We start from the raw sequence: 17,524 nt of genomic DNA, 5'->3' as shown, positions 1-17,524 counted from the left end.
TTTATTTAACACATTTACTTTTTAATCCATTTTCAAATGATTTCAAATTTCTTAAACATTAATTAAAATAAATAAAATGATATCGACACCCTGCTTTCAAAGATATCGGCATTGGCTGTCAAAAAACCAATATCGGTCGACCACTACTCAAAATGCATAAAATCTTTAAAAAAAAAATCAGGTATACTGATGTATTTTAATTCGTACAGTAAAACTTGAAAATATATTAAGGTTGTGTTAATCACAGACCTTATTTCAGACATTTAAAGGCACAATATGTAATTTTCGCCGCTAGAGGGCACATCAACATATTAAAGCGTCTTTGGTGTTTCCATGTTTTCTACAAAACAAAACCGGAAATCGAGGGGTTATGACGTCATTGGCAGGCGACACAATGACACTATAGACACGGTCCGTGTCACTAGTTAAAATTGCTTATTTCTCTGGATTTAAACATTCTTCGAAACATTTGGGATAATGTAAGTACACAAGTCAGCAAAATATATAACACTGTTCTAGTGGTTTTTGGATATTTTAATTAAAAAATCCTACATGTTGTGCCTTTAATCAATATCCCATTCAAAACACTCATTAACTTTGGGACGATGGAACCAGAAGTTTTCTGCTAGCTATAGGGCTCATTATTCCTGCAGCACTCAATTGGAAAGAATAATTAAATAAAAATCTGTTTCCATTTTGTGCTGCTAGAGGTGCAGTTTACTGTGGATAATATATGAGAACATTGTCCTCCATCTCCTTTGTTCTTCATATTCATATTCTGCTGGCTGTCCTCTCAGATTTAGACATCCAGTACAGAGCGGAGCTCAATCATGACCCAGATGTGGATAAAGTTAAGGTGGTCACCCAGTGCTACAGCTTCATCGAGGCTTCATCCAATAGTGCAGATATCAACAAGATGACCAATGGTGAGACCGTGTCTTTCTGGCAGTCGGACGGCAGTGCTCGCTCACACTGGATAAGGCAAGCTGTCCATTTCATTAGTGCATCTACATGGAATTAAATTATAGCTGATGATGCAACACATTCCATTACCTTCGCTAAATAATTAGTTAAATATTACCACTTCCTCTGACTCACCACTTTCACAGGTTAAAACTGAAGCCAGACATAGTTTTGAGACGGCTGGCCATTGCGGTAGCATCTAATGACCACAGCTACATGCCACAGCTGGTGTCTATAGCTGTAGGAAAGAACCGGTGCTCCCTGCAGGAGATCAGAGATGTGAGGATCCCCAGTAACGTCACGGGTTACGTACCGCTACTGGATAACGCCAACATCAGCCATCCTTGTGAGCACACACTTGTACAGCAGAATTTTCTGTTTGAAGTTTGAATTTAGGGCTGCAACTAACTATTATTTTGATAATCGATTAGTTGGTCGATTATTATTGTTTTATTTTATTTTTCCGATTAATCTGATTTTTAAAAAATATATTTTCTATTTTATTGACAAAAACACACTATTCCACATTCTGCCCAATGTCCTTCAAACAAATGTGCCAACTGAATGCTATGAAAACATATGGTGCTTAACAATTTATTAGACCACCTGCCATAATAAAGAGAAAACACATTTTAGGAATCTGTCAAAAAATTGTTTATATCAAAAAATTGTATTGTCATTTATTGGGCAAATAAACTTAAACAACTAAATAGTATTTATTCACATAACAAAAATGGCCTCCCGTGCCCTTCATATAACAGCTTGCATTCTTGCTGGCATTGTTTATGTACTTTTTGACTGTAATTGGGTATCTGAAAAAAAAAAACACTATAAAGCTCTCTGCCTTTCTTTCATAGATAACAGCAATAATTATATTATAGCATTAGAAATAGCCTACTACTGTTACTTCATTCTTGCTGCCATTATGTACTTTTTGACTAATTGGTATCTTAAAAAAAAAACACTAAAGCACTTGACTATATTTTTTCTGCCTTTCTTTCATAGATAACAGCAATAATTATATTATAGCATTAGAAATAGCCTACTACTGTTACTAAAGAGCTTACGCATATTGGAGGACTAACCAATACAGAAAGCTAAAAAATGATTTTGTGAATCACCAGTACTGTTAGTTTAGAGCTGCAGTGGCACAAACCATAATTTGTTAAAAACCTTACATACATTTTCACGCTGTCATCCCCTTACAGTTCCTACTTTAATAAAATACTCGCAATGCATGTTGACTTTTAAACCTTAATTTAACTTTCAACAACAGATATTTCAGCACAATAAATGTTTTTGCGCTGATTATTGTGTTTTCCGTCTGTCTGACGCCCGTGCACGCGGCCGCCGCTCATTCAGTAAAGAATAAATCTCGACACAGACTGTCAGGACGGACCTTTATGCAAAATGGAAATGCTCGCGTGAATTTGTGACATTTATACATAAGGATATGACCGTTAACTGAAAGTTTTTGCGCTGAGGACGCACACGCATCATCTGTATAAGCGCCTGACAGGGCAAGCCATTACGCTAATGCATTAGCTTAAAGCTTAAAGCTTAAAATAAATTATTCTCATGTTTTGGGCAGCTTGGATCGCGTAACTCTCCCACAGCATCTCATTATGTATCCTCCACTATTTTTAGATGCATTTTGTCCATAGAAATGCGTCATTCAGTGCTTTGTCAGTAATTTGACGCGACCGGCTGAAGTTGGACGTGCACTGTGGGCAGACCCGACTAATCGATAATGAGAATCGTTGTCGATGATTTTTATAATCGATTTGATCGATTAGTTGTTGCAGCCCTATTTTAATTTGTACACTACTATTCAAAAGTTTGGGGATTTTGAAAGAAGTCTTTTATATTCACCAAGGCTGCATTTATTTGATAAAAAATACAGTAAAGCCACTAATGTTGTGAAATATTATTACAATTTAAAATAATTGTTTTCTATTTTAATATATTTTGTTTGTTTAATGTTATTTATTCCTGTGATGGTAAAGTTGATTTTCAGCAGCCATTACTCTACAGTCTTCAGTGTCACATGATCCTTCAGAAATCATTCTAATATGCTGATTTGTTGCTCAACAAACATTTCTTCTTATTATTATTATCAGTGTTGGAATATGTTGTTCTGCTTAATATTTTTGTGGAGACTGTAATACATGTTTTTTCAAGATCCTTTATGAATGGTAGATTCAAAATAACCACATTTATTTGAAATAGAAACCTTTTGTGACATTATAAATGTCTCTACTGTCACTTTTGATCAATTTAATGCATCCTTACTGAATACAAGTATTGACATCTTTAAAAAAAATCGTACTATTCCCCAACCTTTTGAACGATAGATGTACATAGAATTTGCAGACTGTGAGTGGAATGTAAAGAGTGACTGTAATTTCTGTTTATTCCAAGTATATACTAGTCAGAAAGCTCTTGTAAACTTACACTGATCTTCCTTTTGTCTCTCAGTTATTCAGATAAACATCAAGCGCTGCCTCAGCGATGGCTGTGACACACGTATTCATGGTCTGAAGACAATGGGCTACCAGATCACCAAGAGTAAAGAGGTTTCGGTATCCGACGCCTCGGCTATATGGTATCTGTCTCTCCTCACATCTCTCGTCACCGCTTCCATGGAAACCAATCCTGTGCTTGCGCAGACCGTCCTACAGAGCACACAGTAAGTCAGGAGAAATGACTAATGAATATTGCTTCTCACAAAAGCACCGCACTAATAGCACTAAATGTGTTGTGTTATAGTCACATGCTACACACTGATTTGTAGCTGATGGTAGCTGTATGTTTCTTTCTCTATTTTGCCTAGTGCATTTTGATTTTAAAATTTGATTTTAATTTGTTGAGACCTGTATAGTGATCGACCGATATTGATTTTTTATAACCGATACGATACCAATTATTTGCATGTTTATGTGCCCGATAACCGATATGCAGAACCGATATTTATTTACTGTTGTAATGTAAGAACATACTTCACTTTGGTTTTTCCTCTTTTCAGTCATCTTTTTTTTGTTTTGTTTTTTTTAAGTGTTGGAAATTAGCAGTCTTTCATGTTAAATTTAATCTTCATATTACAACAATAAAAAACATTTTATTTATAAAAAGCATCAACAGAAACAACACTAATATTAACAATAAGCAAAATAAATGTAGAAGGTCTAACCGATATCCGATTATTGTAAAATGCTTAAATATCGGGAAAAATATCGGTAAATCGATATATCGGTCGATCTCTAGACATGTACACTGCCATGCAAGATTTTGCGGTCAGTAAGATATTTAAAAAAATGAATTGATTACTTTTGTTCATCAGTGATGCATTAAATTGATCAAAAGTGACAGTAAAGACTTTTATAATGTTACAAATGATTTCTATTTCAAATAAATGTTCTTTTCAGCTTTCTATTCATCTAAGAAACCTGAAAAAATGTATCATTGTTTCCACAATAATATTAAGCAGCACAAGTGTTTTCAGCATATTAGAATGGTTTCTAAAGGGTCATGTGACACTAAACACTGGAGTAATGGTTGCTGAAATTTCAGCTTTTCCATCCCAGGAATAAATTACACTTTAAAATATATTAAAATAGAAAACAGTTATATTAAATTGTAATAGTATTTCACAATATTTATGTTTTTGCTGTATTTTTGATCAAATAAATGCAGCCTTGGTGAACATAAGAGACTTCTGCTCCAACCCGCTCCAACCTTTTGATGGTTATATATATATATATATATATATACATACAGCATATATGAATGTTTTTATATTGCTGAATCCCTTAATTTGTTCAGAGTAGGTTATTTGACTGTTTTTTATGCTTTTTTTTTCTCTAGGAAAGCCTTACAGCACATGTCGCCCCTGTCCTTAACGCCGTCTTCAATGGAGTTTCCCAAATTCCTCTCTCCAAACATTCTGGAAGAGGTGGACGGCTTTTTACTGCGCATAGCAGAGTAAGAATCAAGCTCTACTAGCACAAGCTCAGCTCAGCATGTTTAAATCTGTTATTAATAGGTCAAAACAATGCTGACGTGGAGGGCAACAGCGGCATACCCCTTTTGGTTTTAATTATACGAGTCAATCTGATAATAATGGAAAACTGTTTTCTATCAGTGAATAATTACAGCTGTTTCATCTGAACCTAATTGGTCACTGCCTTTCTCTGCTGAGAAAGCTTATCAGAAGTGCTTTGCTTTTAACCATCCTGTCTCTCTCTAGCTGCTGTGTCTCTCCTGAGGCTGAGCTGACTCTGTTAGCATTTGCTCTGGCTCGAGGCAGCGTGGCTAAAGTCCTCATCTCTCTGTCTGGTATCTGTGAGCATCTGGACTCAGAGTACAGAGCTTCCTCACTGCTGGCCTCTATGGCGTCAGTCCGGTTAAGACTACTCTACCGTAACGGTAATGCACATTAGTTCCAAAAGATTTTCAATATTTTTGATGCAGTCAACTCCCACATGATGATCCTAATGACTGTTTATGAAAGTGAACTGCAGGAAAAGATGTACTGTATTTAGATCAGTTTTATTTTAGCCTTATTTATATACTATTATAATATGTATTCATATTTGGAATTAGCTTTTAGTTTTATGTTTTCAGTGTAATTTTAGTGTAAGTTTTTAGTTATTTTTGTCTTGTGCTTTTGTCTTATTTATTAGTTTTTTTTTTTTTTAAATATTCCTTTTTAACTTTATTTTTATTTCATTTTTTTTTCAGTGATTTTAGTACTGAAAATTACTAGGGGGATGGGGGGGGATTTAAACCAACTGCCCGAAGCCAGCATGAAAGACCCTCAGGACAGTTGACGGGCCACTGCTGCGTGTCATCACGAAAGCTTATAATTTGCACATGATTTTTAAGTCTTGCCTGTTTAAACATTCAAGAGATTTTAAAGCATTCAAGCAAAAGAAGATGCAGAAGAACTCAACTGAGTACTTGCGTGCTGTGTTCGGTGAGCACACAGAGAGTGGCATCTCAGACAGCACGCAAACATCAAATTGAGTTCTCTTTTGCATCTTCTTGTGATTGAATGAACAAATACACCTTGTCAATTTAAACATTTGAGTGCAAAAAGATGCGAAAGAACTTAATTCAGCACCCATGTTCTGCCTAATTTACTAGCTGCTGTCGGTGTGTCCTTAAAGGGTTAGTTCACCCAAAAATGAAAATTAGCCTGTGTTTTACTCACCCTCGAAGCATCCTAGGTGTATGTGACTTTTTTCTTTCAGACGAATCCAATCGGAGTTATATTAAAAATTGTCCTGGCCCCTCCAAGCCTTTCAGTGGGGGTAAACAGGTGTTCGGTTGTCAACAGTTCAGAAGACGTGAAATACAGTGCGCACATCCATAATAAAACGTCCCTCACACAGTTCCGGGGGGTGAATAAAGGCCTCCTGTAGCGAATCCATGCGTTTTTGTAAGATAAATATCCATATTTCAAACGTATTAAACACTTTTCTCTCACTTCTGGTATTCTGTCATATGCGGAAGGCGTTCTGGCGGATGACGTAGGACGTCGGCGTTGCGTGGAGAGAGAACAAAACAAAATGCCAGTCATGAATTAGAAGCACAAAACGAGGATTTGTAAAGAAAAATGTCGGAGGATTTCGATATAAGCCAAGAGGAGACTGGTTTTCCTTTGCTAAAGTAAGGAAACTTTGCTTCCTTTGCTCCTGCATTTCTCAGAGGCGCGCACACTTTTTTATTATATTTTATTTAATATAAAATATGTCCTATGTCATCCGTCTGCATGTCTTCCATGTACCACAGTCAGCGGAAGTGAGAAAAAAGTGTTTATTTTATGTTTGAAATATGGATTCGAGGGAGAGTAAAACACAGGCTACATTTCGTTTTTGGGTGAACTAACCCTTTAATGTTAATCCAAGAAAAAAAAAAGACAAAATCACTCTCACCAATTTAAACATTCAAGCAAAAATGACGTGAACGAGCTTAATTCAACACCCGTGCGCTGTGTTCTGTGCGCACAGCGCGCGCACAGAGAGCTGCATCTCACAGCCCATGAACACCGAATTGTGTTTTGCGTCTTCTTACACTTGAACGGACAAATACATACAAAATTATGTTGAAATACCCGTCTTGACGAGCATCCTCGAAAAACTGTTGGTTATGTCTTAAGTGAACATAAACATTTGAGAAAGAAATTGGGCGTGTAATTTATACCTAATTTACTAGCTGCTGTCACTGTTCTAAAGTTAATCCAAGAAAAAATTGAGAAAATCACTCACTGCTCTTGACTGAATTACTTTTGTAGTTTTAACAAGAATTAATCTATATTTAATTTATGCAGTGAAGACTATGCAATGCTATTTTACATTTGATTATTCTGTTTCTGTGCCTGAACACCTACAAACTTGAAAAAACTTCAATCATAATATTTAAAAACGCTAATAAAATTGGCAAAAGTACAAATCACTGCAACTTATTAAAATGTATTTATAAATTAAATATTATTAAATACTACAATAGCATATGCATAATACTAAAATAAAACTTGACAAGACTGTATATGCGCACGCACACACACACACACACACACACACACACATATATATATATATAAATATGTGTGTGTGTGTGTGTGTGTGTGTGTGTAGGTAAATCTATCCAGCTCCATCTGCAGGCATGTGATGTGAAGAGTAAAGAGGAGAAGTCTGGCCCAGAGAACATGCTGACGGAGCCAAATACTGGAGATGGTATGCAAATCATGCATAACATTCCACCCAGTCCTGGTTTTATTTGGAGTAGAGATGGGTATTTTGGTCGAGTGCTTCACAGATAAATCACCGAAGTGCTGGGGTGAATAGCGATGCCTTTTAAACAGCTTTGTGCTTTAAAAGAATTAACTTTCTCTGTGGAAAAAAGCAATATGAATGTGCTGCTTTTTTTGGTCATCTGTAATGTTTAGAAAGAAACTCATGCAAAGTTGGCACTCACAAAGGGATGCTTCATTTGTACCTGCAGGTTTTCTGACAGAGAATGGAAAGAGGAAAGCCAGTGTGATTCTCTCCACTGAAAACCAGAGCTGCTTCCAGGTCACACAGATCAAGATAAAAGTGAGAGAAGCTTTAGTACACACTTGAGCATTTGTGCTTCATACTTCTTAAATATGAAATTAGAGTATGTTCTGTCAATACGGTAGTCAAATAAATGTCAGTTGGAAGCATACAAACTGATTTGATCTACACATCCTAGTTTTAAAGCACTGCTGTGTTCCTATGCTTCAGGTGCGTAAAGGAGCTATTGGTGCTAAATGTGGCTTGATGTTTGCCTACAATGACAGCGAGGCATTTGATGCAGATAAACACTTCAAAAGATTCCAAAAGTACGACAGCTGGGACTACAAAGACTATAAAGAATTTGTCCAAGACTGGTATGTCACATTCTTTGTCTAAGTGGACCCTCCTAATGCTTTATTTGTACCTGCAGGTTTTCTGACAGAGAATGGAAAGAGGAAAGCCAGTGTGATTCTCTCCACTGAAAACCAGAGCTGCTTCCAGGTCACACAGATCAAGATAAAAGTGAGAGAAGCTTTAGTACACACTTGAGCATTTGTGCTTCATACTTCTTAAATATGAAATTAGAGTATGTTCTGTCAATACGGTAGTCAAATAAATGTCAGTTGGAAGCATACAAACTGATTTGATCTACACATCCTAGTTTTAAAGCACTGCTGTGTTCCTATGCTTCAGGTGCGTAAAGGAGCTATTGGTGCTAAATGTGGCTTGATGTTTGCCTACAATGACAGCGAGGCATTTGATGCAGATAAACACTTCAAAAGATTCAAAAAGTACGACAGCTGGGACTACAAAGACTATAAAGAATTTGTCCAAGACAGGTATGTCACATTCTTTGTCTGTAATGTGATTAGTTGTTGATTTATTTATCTGGAGTTCATTTAACATTGTTGCTCATAAGAGACAGCCAATATTGATCACATGAACTTTAAATGGTGCTTGTTTAGGAATGTGTGAGAGAGTGCAGCCTGTGTGAGTGTGAAGTATAGCGTGAGAATGCATTGTCTTGCCGTTGCATGTGAGAGTGTTTTTGGTCTTTGCACATGTGCACACGGCCAAGATGGCTGTAAATTCAGTGAGAATGTTTCTGTGAGTCAGTTGACCTCTCTCTGTTATCTGCCTCTGTACCCCACACACTGTCGTCATGTGTATCACATTCACACACAAACACACCCACTCCAGCACAAGGATGCCAGAGACCAGTGAGGATGAGCCCATTGGCTGGTTTGAGGTGGAAGAGGACTGGAACGACGTGGAGCTCAAGCTGCAACAATGCAGAGTGTCAAAAGTATGGATTCTTTCTTTCTTTCTTTCTTTGATAGTTTGCTCTTGACACTGCCACAAAAAAATCTTTTTTTTTTTTAAAGCAAAAATCGTGGTTATGGTAACACACATTGGACAGTAAGCAATAAAATGCAGACTGTTTGAACACTGACTTGAGACAATCTTTTTTTGTCATGATAAAATAACGCAGTAGCTTTCCCACAGTAAGTGCAAAGATACCAGAATGGCAAGTTATGTAAATGTGCCAAAAAAAACCTAAACGGACAGGAATTACAGTATGTTATTAACCCTTTTGGGGGGAAAAAATTGTAACACTTAATTAACATCCACTCTTTCTGTCTTTCTGTGTGTAGTTTTTGATGGTGAAGTTCCTGTGTGCAAGGCAGGACACGGCAGAGCGGTTGGGGGTTCAGCAGATGAGTTTCAGTGGTTATTTATGTCCAGACTCAGAGCGGATGGAGGATGTGGAGGATCTGAGTGCTCAGGCCGAGGGGAGCGTTTCAGGCCTGGTTACGGGTCTCACACTCATAAAGAAAACCCTTCATTTTATCCAGCAGCTCACAAGAGATATGGTACACCCACCAAATGTCCTCTTGCAAGTGACCTAATTTGTTTTTAACACAACTCTGAAATTCATAATGCATTTTTTCAGTGAACTTTGCATGCATCTCTAAAGAGAGCTGCATAAACCCTGAGCCTATGTTACAGGATGTGTCTTTGTCCAAGCAGAAGTCCCTGCTGGACTTCAGCGACCTCAGCCTGCAGCTGTTCTGGGACTTCTACCGCAAACTCAGATCTATGTGAGTAAAGCTGTAATGTGAATTTATGTTTATATGTGCATGGATTTTATTTTAAATGGTTTATAAATGGGATGTAATTTTTAATTCTCATACAGTGGGGTTACAAAGAGTATATGTTGAAAAGCAGTGATTCATTTTACATTAATGCAGTAATGAAGGCAAAAAGTGTTTAAAAATTATTTTTCTAATGTCTGCTGTGTATGTGTGTGTATGCGCGCATAAACTTTCAGTGAGGGAGAGGAGGCTGTAAAGACAAGAGTTCTCCTGCTTCAGCTGTTCCAGAACTGCTTCCCAATGCTGCCCAGCCTGACAGAGTCCCAGTCGTCAGACATCACAGCCTCAGCTTCAGCTTCAGCTTCAGCATCAGCATCAGCATCAGCATCACCCTCAGCCAGCACAGACGTGGGCCCTGCAGAAACTGTCGGAGAGCTCTACAGTCACTTGTGTCAAGGTAAGACTCGCATGCTGCTCTGTATGACTGTGCCGAGACATATTGCAGTGGTTTGTTTGTAATGCCTTACAGCTGTGTAGATGCATGTGCAGTTTGATTTGTGGTCATGGAGCACTACTGGAAACTACTGGAACAGTGCTTAAGCTGAAGTAGAAGTTTTTAGCTGCTCTAATGCAAACATTACTAATCAAAAGTTTATAATCTGTACTTTTTAGAGTCTCTTAGATTTAAAGTTTCTTATGTTCACTAGGGTTGTGACGGTGAGGAAATTTTCCCACCAGTTAATCGACGTGTGACAACACCGGTAATACCGGTATCACCGCGGGTGCGGGGCGTTCCCTCTTTTCCTCGCTTTCCTTCGCTTTTAAATAGCTTGTAAAAGCGGCGTGCGCATTTTACTTTCACTTTGAAATAGCGGCAATTCGGCGTAAAGCAATTGTTCGTTTTTAGTTCGTTTGAATTTTCCCTCTTTTCCTCGCTCTCCTTCGCTTTTAAATAGCTTAAAAGCACGTTGCGGCTTAACACCGGTATCACCGTCAACACCGTCTATCGCGGCAAGCCTAATGTTCACCAAGGTTGCATTTGTTTAATGGAAAATACAATAAAAGCTGTAATATTGTGAAATATGACTACAATTTAAAATAACTCTTTATTTATATATATATATATATATATATATATATATATTTAAATATAAATATAATTTATTCCTGTGGCAAAGCTGAATTTTCCTTCAGAAATTATTCCAATGTTCTTTTTTGGTGCTCAAGACACATTTCTTTTTATTAATGTTGAAAACATTTGTGCTGCTTAATATTTTTTTTTATCAAATTGTGATTTTCAGGACTCTTTGATGAATAGAAAGTTCAAAAGAACAGAATTTTTTTTAAGTCAAAATCTTTTGTTACGTTATAAATTTCTTGCTGTCACTTGATCAATTTAATTTGTCTTTTCTAAATAAAAGTATTAATTTAAAAAAACAACAACATACAAACCCCAAACTGAAGAGTAGTGTAATTTCTAGTTTCCAGAAAATATCAGTTAAATTGATGGCTGAAAACACACTGTGACATCTTTAAAACATTCACTTGAAATGGTTAAAAGCCATGTAATAATGCTATTGTATTTTGATGCTGGTTGAGAGAATAACCCACATTTTTGTGCTGTCCAGTGGTGGACGGCCCTAAAGGAGAGACTGCAGTGGAGAAAGCTCTGAGAAAAGAAGCTGTAAAAGCCATCCTCAATGGAGCCGCCATTTTCTTCCCTGACAAACAGAGCCGGAGGGACAAACTCTTCCACATGATGGTAAGACTGTGAGGGTCTACTTGCCTTTGCTGAATATTATTATTGAGTTGCTTTTTATGAACGTTTTGTTGTTGCTGCTGCTGCTGCTTTTCTCAGAAAAACATAACTGAGGAAAATCAGCCAGAATCTGTGAAACTGACATTTGAGTCTCTCTGCAGTTACTTCAGGTATCAAATTCCTCCCTTTAAACTAGTACTCTTTTCTGTCCCTGTCCTGTAAAACCAAATAGCTTACTTTCTGCTCTCACACATTGTCTCTCACTAATCTCTGTTTGCAGTGATCAGGACCCGAAAGGTCTCCTCTTGCTGCCTCCTAAAGGATCCCCATCTGACTTTGACATCTCACCTGTCCTGACCGTCATGGACACGCTGCTCATTGTGGCCACTAGAGAGGTATGTCTGCCCTGTGCTGACAGCCGCAGACCTCATCTAGTCACCCCTGCACACATATATAAGCTCCTGCAAATAGCTGACACATGCTTTAGATGTTTACATTGTGCATTAACGTCTGTTAGCTGACACCTCATTTTGTAATGCATTTCACTAATAGTTTTCCCTTGTCTAGCTTTATAAAGAGTGATGTGATGGTGATCCATGTAAAATGCCCCTCTCCCTTTCTTCAGTGTGAGGTGTTGATGTTGGATTCCAAAGGAGGGTCTATTTGGAGAGTCCTGCTGTCTCTGTTCTGGGCTTTACAGGGCAGCCTGCTGTCCTGGTGCTTCCTGCAGCTCAAAGGAGGAACGGCCACCTCTGCTGATCTGGCCAGGGAAATCCTGATTAAATGTTAGTGTGCTTTTCTTGGTTTTCCAGTCTGCTTTTATAGAGCCCTTCAAAATACAGTAGGGTTGAAAAATCCACTTGTGAAAATGCTGGTACTGTGGTAAATGTATATATTAAATATTTACATTGTAATGCCTTTTTCACTACACATTATATTATGAGTTTAACAGTTACAAAGCTGAATAGAAGAATTAACATTCAGTAGGGATGTAACAATTAACCACGAGCCGGTTGAAAATCGAATTCAAATATGACGATTCAAATCGGTTGATATGCTAAACAAATCGCAATTCAATTAGGGGTAGGAGTTTATATATCTAATTTAGATTAACAACTGCTCATGTTCCATATATGCAGCATCTTTGTTGGATCATGATTAAAATGCAGTGGTTGCCTCTAATTTTAAATGGAAAGAGCACAGACAAAGCCTTATTTTGTTTATATGAAGAGATTTCTTTTATTTGTTACTTATTTATTTGATTTATTTATTTTTTTTATTTCAATTTAGTTTTGTTATTTACATTTACATTATATTTAAATTTTGTTATTTAGCAGACGCTTTTATCCAAAGTGACTTACAAATGAGGACAATAGAAGCAATCAAAACCAACAAAAGAGCAATAATATGCAAGTGCTATATCAGTATATTATTATAGTGTTATATTTCAATTTCACAGAAACGTGCAGCATTTTGTCCAAGCAATAATAAAAGAACACATTTCATTTATAATTTTTCTTAAATCTCATTTTGTTAAAAAAAATCGTGAATCGAATCGTGACTTGAGTGAATCGTTACATCCCTAACATTCAGCACTCAAGTGGCATGTGTTTGTGTAAATTCTGATGATGAGAATATTTGAAAGTGTGTCGTAGATCAGTTAAGTTTCTAGATTTTCAGTGGTCTGCTCTTTTGCAGTCTCTATAAAGATGTAGTCCAGTTCCATGTCTTTTTTTACCTTCAGATATTGAAGTTCTATAAAAAAGCAAATGGTTGTGAACATTCCAGTAACATTCTAGAACTACAGATTGTACTGTCAGCTTTATTTGACTGTCTTCAGAGTGAATAGTAGTTACACATGACGGAACATGACATATGCACATTTTCTTTGAATGAAATACTTTTATTCATCAAGGACGCATTAAAAGTGACATTAAAGCATTTATAGTGTTACAGTGCTGTTCTTTGGAACTTTCTATTCATTAGAGAATCCTGAATGCGATTTCCACGAAAATATTAAGCAGCACAACTCTTTTCAACAATGATAATAATCAGAAATGTTACACGAGCACCAATGCAGCATATTAGAATGATTTCTGAAGGATCATGTGACACTGAAAACGGCGGCCGAAAATTCAGCTTTGCCCTCACAGGAGTAAATTACATTTTAAAATATATAAAAATAAAAAACTATTCTTTAATTTGTAATCTTTGACAGTATTACTATTTTTACTCTATCAAATAAATGCAGCCTTACCTTAAAAAGAAATTACAAACCCCAAACTTTTGCACGGTAGTGATTATTTGCAGTAGTCTGATGCAGTGTGAATACATCTGTGTTGTTTCTCTTAAATATCAGATGTGGAACAGTTCCTGTCAGGTACCAGAGACATACTGAGTCTTCTTATCAAGCGCTTTTCTGGGGTTGACATGGAGAAACTCAGTGGATCTATCCTCGCCATGGCAACAAGACAGCTGGTAGCAGACCGCTTTATCCCGCTATGTCTTTATTTTATTATTTATTCATGCTTCTGTTTGTACAGTATATATGTATGTACATATTAAGTGTGGATTGTGTGCTGTTGTAGACAATCTTCCTGCTGGAGCTGTGCGCTCTGGATATTCCTCACTGTGTGCTGCTCAAGAGATACTACCCTCTGGCAGACCTCCTCAAGAAGCTGTCTAGTGACACAGAGGACATCTTCTCTAAGGTCAGTTCACTCTGTGTCTTAACACATTCAAGTTAAAATAAATAGAATTAAAATGACTGAAAATTAATGTAAAAGAGTATTTCACTTAGGTTTTTCCACTTGCCTTTTAAAAAGCAAGATAACCAAGCAGCTAATAAATGAATGACCACCATTGGTGTGAATAATGCATTTATCAGAGCTTTTATCCCTGTGTGTTTATAGGTTGATATGGAGGGCTGTCAGCAGACTCAGCAGCCTGTTGTTTTAAGGACGTGGCATATGGAGTCGCCTCATAACTATGAGAACAGCAGACACGAGACCACCATCTTTGTCTGTCCTGGTGCCACGTCATTCGAGGTGGAGTTTGATGAACGTTGCGAAACAGAGAAAAGGTGTGAAAGACTTATGCCACCTTCTGGTGAAAACGGGAATCAAACTCACACTTTACCTGTTACAGATACCATGTGGCTTGGGTTAAAGTATGCATTATATTTACACTGATTGAGTGTTTTTGTTTTTGTAGGTACGACTATCTGGAATTCACTGATGCTAGGGGAGGAAAAGTGCGATATGATATGAAGGTCGGCACGGAGAAATGGCCAAAGGTACAAAAACGGTTTTATTGGAGTATTTTAACTATAGATGTCAACAGAATGTGTTTAGTTATGTAATGAATTATATTAAAAATAATTTGTTAAAATGAATGCAATTAATTATACCCCTTGTAGGGCTGGGCGATATAGCTAAAAAATGTATCAACTATATAATGTTTCATATCGTTCGGTATTGATAATTATTGACATTTTTATAAACTTTTTTTAAAACAAAAAGCAATAGAAAAAAAAAGTTTAAATTTAACCACTGTATTTATAATTAACACAATTTGAGACAAACAATCATTTTTTGTTTTAACAATCAAACACGATAAAAATTAAACAAATATCTCATTTCTAATGTTTTATATGCAGATTAAATAGGTCTTTATTGTATAGGTCTAATTGTCTCCCGAGGCCACAGGAGGGCTCAATGAGCAAAATAATGCAGTGCATTTAGCAAGTAACTCTATAAAAAAACATGCGACATAATTACGGATTATAATGATTTATACTGTCTTTTTACGCGTTGCGTTGCATAGCGCCGCGTAAACATATAACCATGTCTGCATTTGTGATTGGAGAAGCTCAATGAGCAAAATAATGCAGTGCATTTAGCAAGTAACTCTATAAAAAAACATGCATTACGTCTAAATTAACTCAAATTAACTAAAAATCAAATATAATTTCGTAAATTGCATAAACAATTATGAACAAAACAGCATCATGTATTTATGCATTGCTTAAAGGGGTCATATGACGTTGCTAAAAAGAACATTATGTTGTGTAGCCGTTTTAGGGGGGTGTGGCAGAGTCTTAACTTTGATAAAGAATATCTCTTTGGTTTTGAGACTTTAGACTTTGCAACTTTACAGATCTTCTTTATGCAGCAAGAGCTTGTAACACTCCAAAGAGAAAGAAAAAAATATGACCCCTTTAATCCAAAGAACCGAAGCGCCATTCACACAGACTGCATTTTTTCAGCATGTGTTTGTGTTTGTGTGTGCTGTCTGCGTCACTCTTAGCACGTGCCTATATCGTGCGCTATATCAAACATTTTTTCTATCAATATCGAAGAAGGTCGATAAATATCGATACCGTTTTATCACCCAGGCCTAACCCCTTGCTTGAATGTAATTCCAATTTTTTAATTTACTCTGAGATCTTGAAGAAGAATAAAAATAAATGTTATTTATTTTATTAGTCATGTTTTTTTTCTTCATCAGAAAGTGACGTTTAAAGCGGGTCCCCAGCTGCAGTTTCTGTTCCACTCTGACAGCAGTAATAATGAATGGGGTTACAAGTTCACAGCGACAGCATATGGCCTGCCAGACATCACCGTGTCCTGGACCTCAGACCTGCAGCTCCTCGTGTCCAGGCTAATGGGCCGTCTGGCCTCCCGCACCATGGCTTTGAAATCACCTTATGGTGTGATAATCGATTACTTTTGATTATTTCTGTTAAATTAGTTTAAAAAGGCTCATTTTATTCCTTGTGTTTAATTAAAAAAATATATATATTCCACATAAACGTGTATAAATTGCAGGTAGTTGTAAAAGTGTGAAAACGCACTGACTTACGATGATGGTTTTGTTGTGTCTGCCTTCCCCTTGAAGAGATCCGTGGTGTAAAAGAGTTACCTGCAAGCTTGATGAACCATGTCCTGTCCTGTCCTCTATGGAAGCCTATGTTCAGACATGGTTTGAGTGGACTTCCTGGAGAAAAAAAGTTGGCACTGGACAGCTCGGACACCAACCAGGTGAGAGTACTTGGATTATGACTTTATGTGTGTGTTTCAGTCCAAAAAAGGTCTAATCGTGTTTGTGCATCTTTTGTTCTACAGGAAGAGCCAGCTCCTTTGGGAGATGAATTGGTGGAATTCCTTAAGGACTTTGCCTGCTGGGATCCTTCGCAGGATGCTTCTGATGGCAGGGCGGAGCTCATGAGGGCCCTTTTTTTGACCTGCAAGAAGCAGCCAATCAGGAACGAGATTGCTGCAGGTTCAAAAGTGGACCAGGCTGTGAACGCCACCTGGGCGGCCATGGTGTATCACACAAAAGCATTTCACCACAGTCTTAAGAGCTTTGGTAATTAAAGACATTTTAAGTTTCATACAAGTTCAAGAGAGCAAACACTAAAGAGAAATGCTGCCGACACACTCTTGAAACATTTTTAAAACATTTGAAACATACAATTTTTTATCATACTGTTGGATTTGAAGTAAGAAGGAATGCACTGATATGGAAATTTTGACCAAAACAGATAATTATTTTGTAATATTTGGAAGCCTATGACCAATTTTTTTTTAAAGTTTAATTATTTAAAAAAAATCAAATTACCAATAAATTATATATATATATATATATATATATATATATATATA

General features: G+C 36.9%; 1 protein-coding gene across 1 annotated transcript in view; it reads left to right on the top strand.

Moving 5' to 3' along the window:
* The window catches only part of LOC107664397 (zinc finger ZZ-type and EF-hand domain-containing protein 1-like), a 48,261-nt gene that overhangs the window by 3,194 nt on the left and 27,543 nt on the right, over positions 1 to 17,524 (top strand). The window contains exons 4-26 of the mRNA XM_016454954.1: positions 798 to 981; positions 1,110 to 1,309; positions 3,442 to 3,652; positions 4,828 to 4,944; positions 5,210 to 5,388; positions 7,602 to 7,700; positions 7,969 to 8,060; positions 8,697 to 8,842; positions 9,204 to 9,309; positions 9,659 to 9,877; positions 10,014 to 10,105; positions 10,336 to 10,556; positions 11,728 to 11,861; positions 11,958 to 12,028; positions 12,139 to 12,253; positions 12,484 to 12,643; positions 14,218 to 14,336; positions 14,447 to 14,569; positions 14,771 to 14,940; positions 15,072 to 15,153; positions 16,368 to 16,569; positions 16,758 to 16,900; positions 16,985 to 17,228. Of these exons, the coding sequence (XP_016310440.1) occupies positions 798 to 981; positions 1,110 to 1,309; positions 3,442 to 3,652; positions 4,828 to 4,944; positions 5,210 to 5,388; positions 7,602 to 7,700; positions 7,969 to 8,060; positions 8,697 to 8,842; positions 9,204 to 9,309; positions 9,659 to 9,877; positions 10,014 to 10,105; positions 10,336 to 10,556; positions 11,728 to 11,861; positions 11,958 to 12,028; positions 12,139 to 12,253; positions 12,484 to 12,643; positions 14,218 to 14,336; positions 14,447 to 14,569; positions 14,771 to 14,940; positions 15,072 to 15,153; positions 16,368 to 16,569; positions 16,758 to 16,900; positions 16,985 to 17,228 (3,429 nt within the window). The remainder of the gene's footprint in view (positions 1 to 797; positions 982 to 1,109; positions 1,310 to 3,441; positions 3,653 to 4,827; positions 4,945 to 5,209; positions 5,389 to 7,601; positions 7,701 to 7,968; positions 8,061 to 8,696; positions 8,843 to 9,203; positions 9,310 to 9,658; positions 9,878 to 10,013; positions 10,106 to 10,335; positions 10,557 to 11,727; positions 11,862 to 11,957; positions 12,029 to 12,138; positions 12,254 to 12,483; positions 12,644 to 14,217; positions 14,337 to 14,446; positions 14,570 to 14,770; positions 14,941 to 15,071; positions 15,154 to 16,367; positions 16,570 to 16,757; positions 16,901 to 16,984; positions 17,229 to 17,524) is intronic.

Source organism: Sinocyclocheilus anshuiensis, unplaced genomic scaffold (assembly GCF_001515605.1).
Source record: "Sinocyclocheilus anshuiensis isolate Anshui unplaced genomic scaffold, SAMN03320099.WGS_v1.1 scaffold351, whole genome shotgun sequence".
Taxonomy (NCBI): domain Eukaryota; kingdom Metazoa; phylum Chordata; class Actinopteri; order Cypriniformes; family Cyprinidae; genus Sinocyclocheilus; species Sinocyclocheilus anshuiensis.
This window is presented reverse-complemented; position numbering and strand designations above follow the sequence as displayed.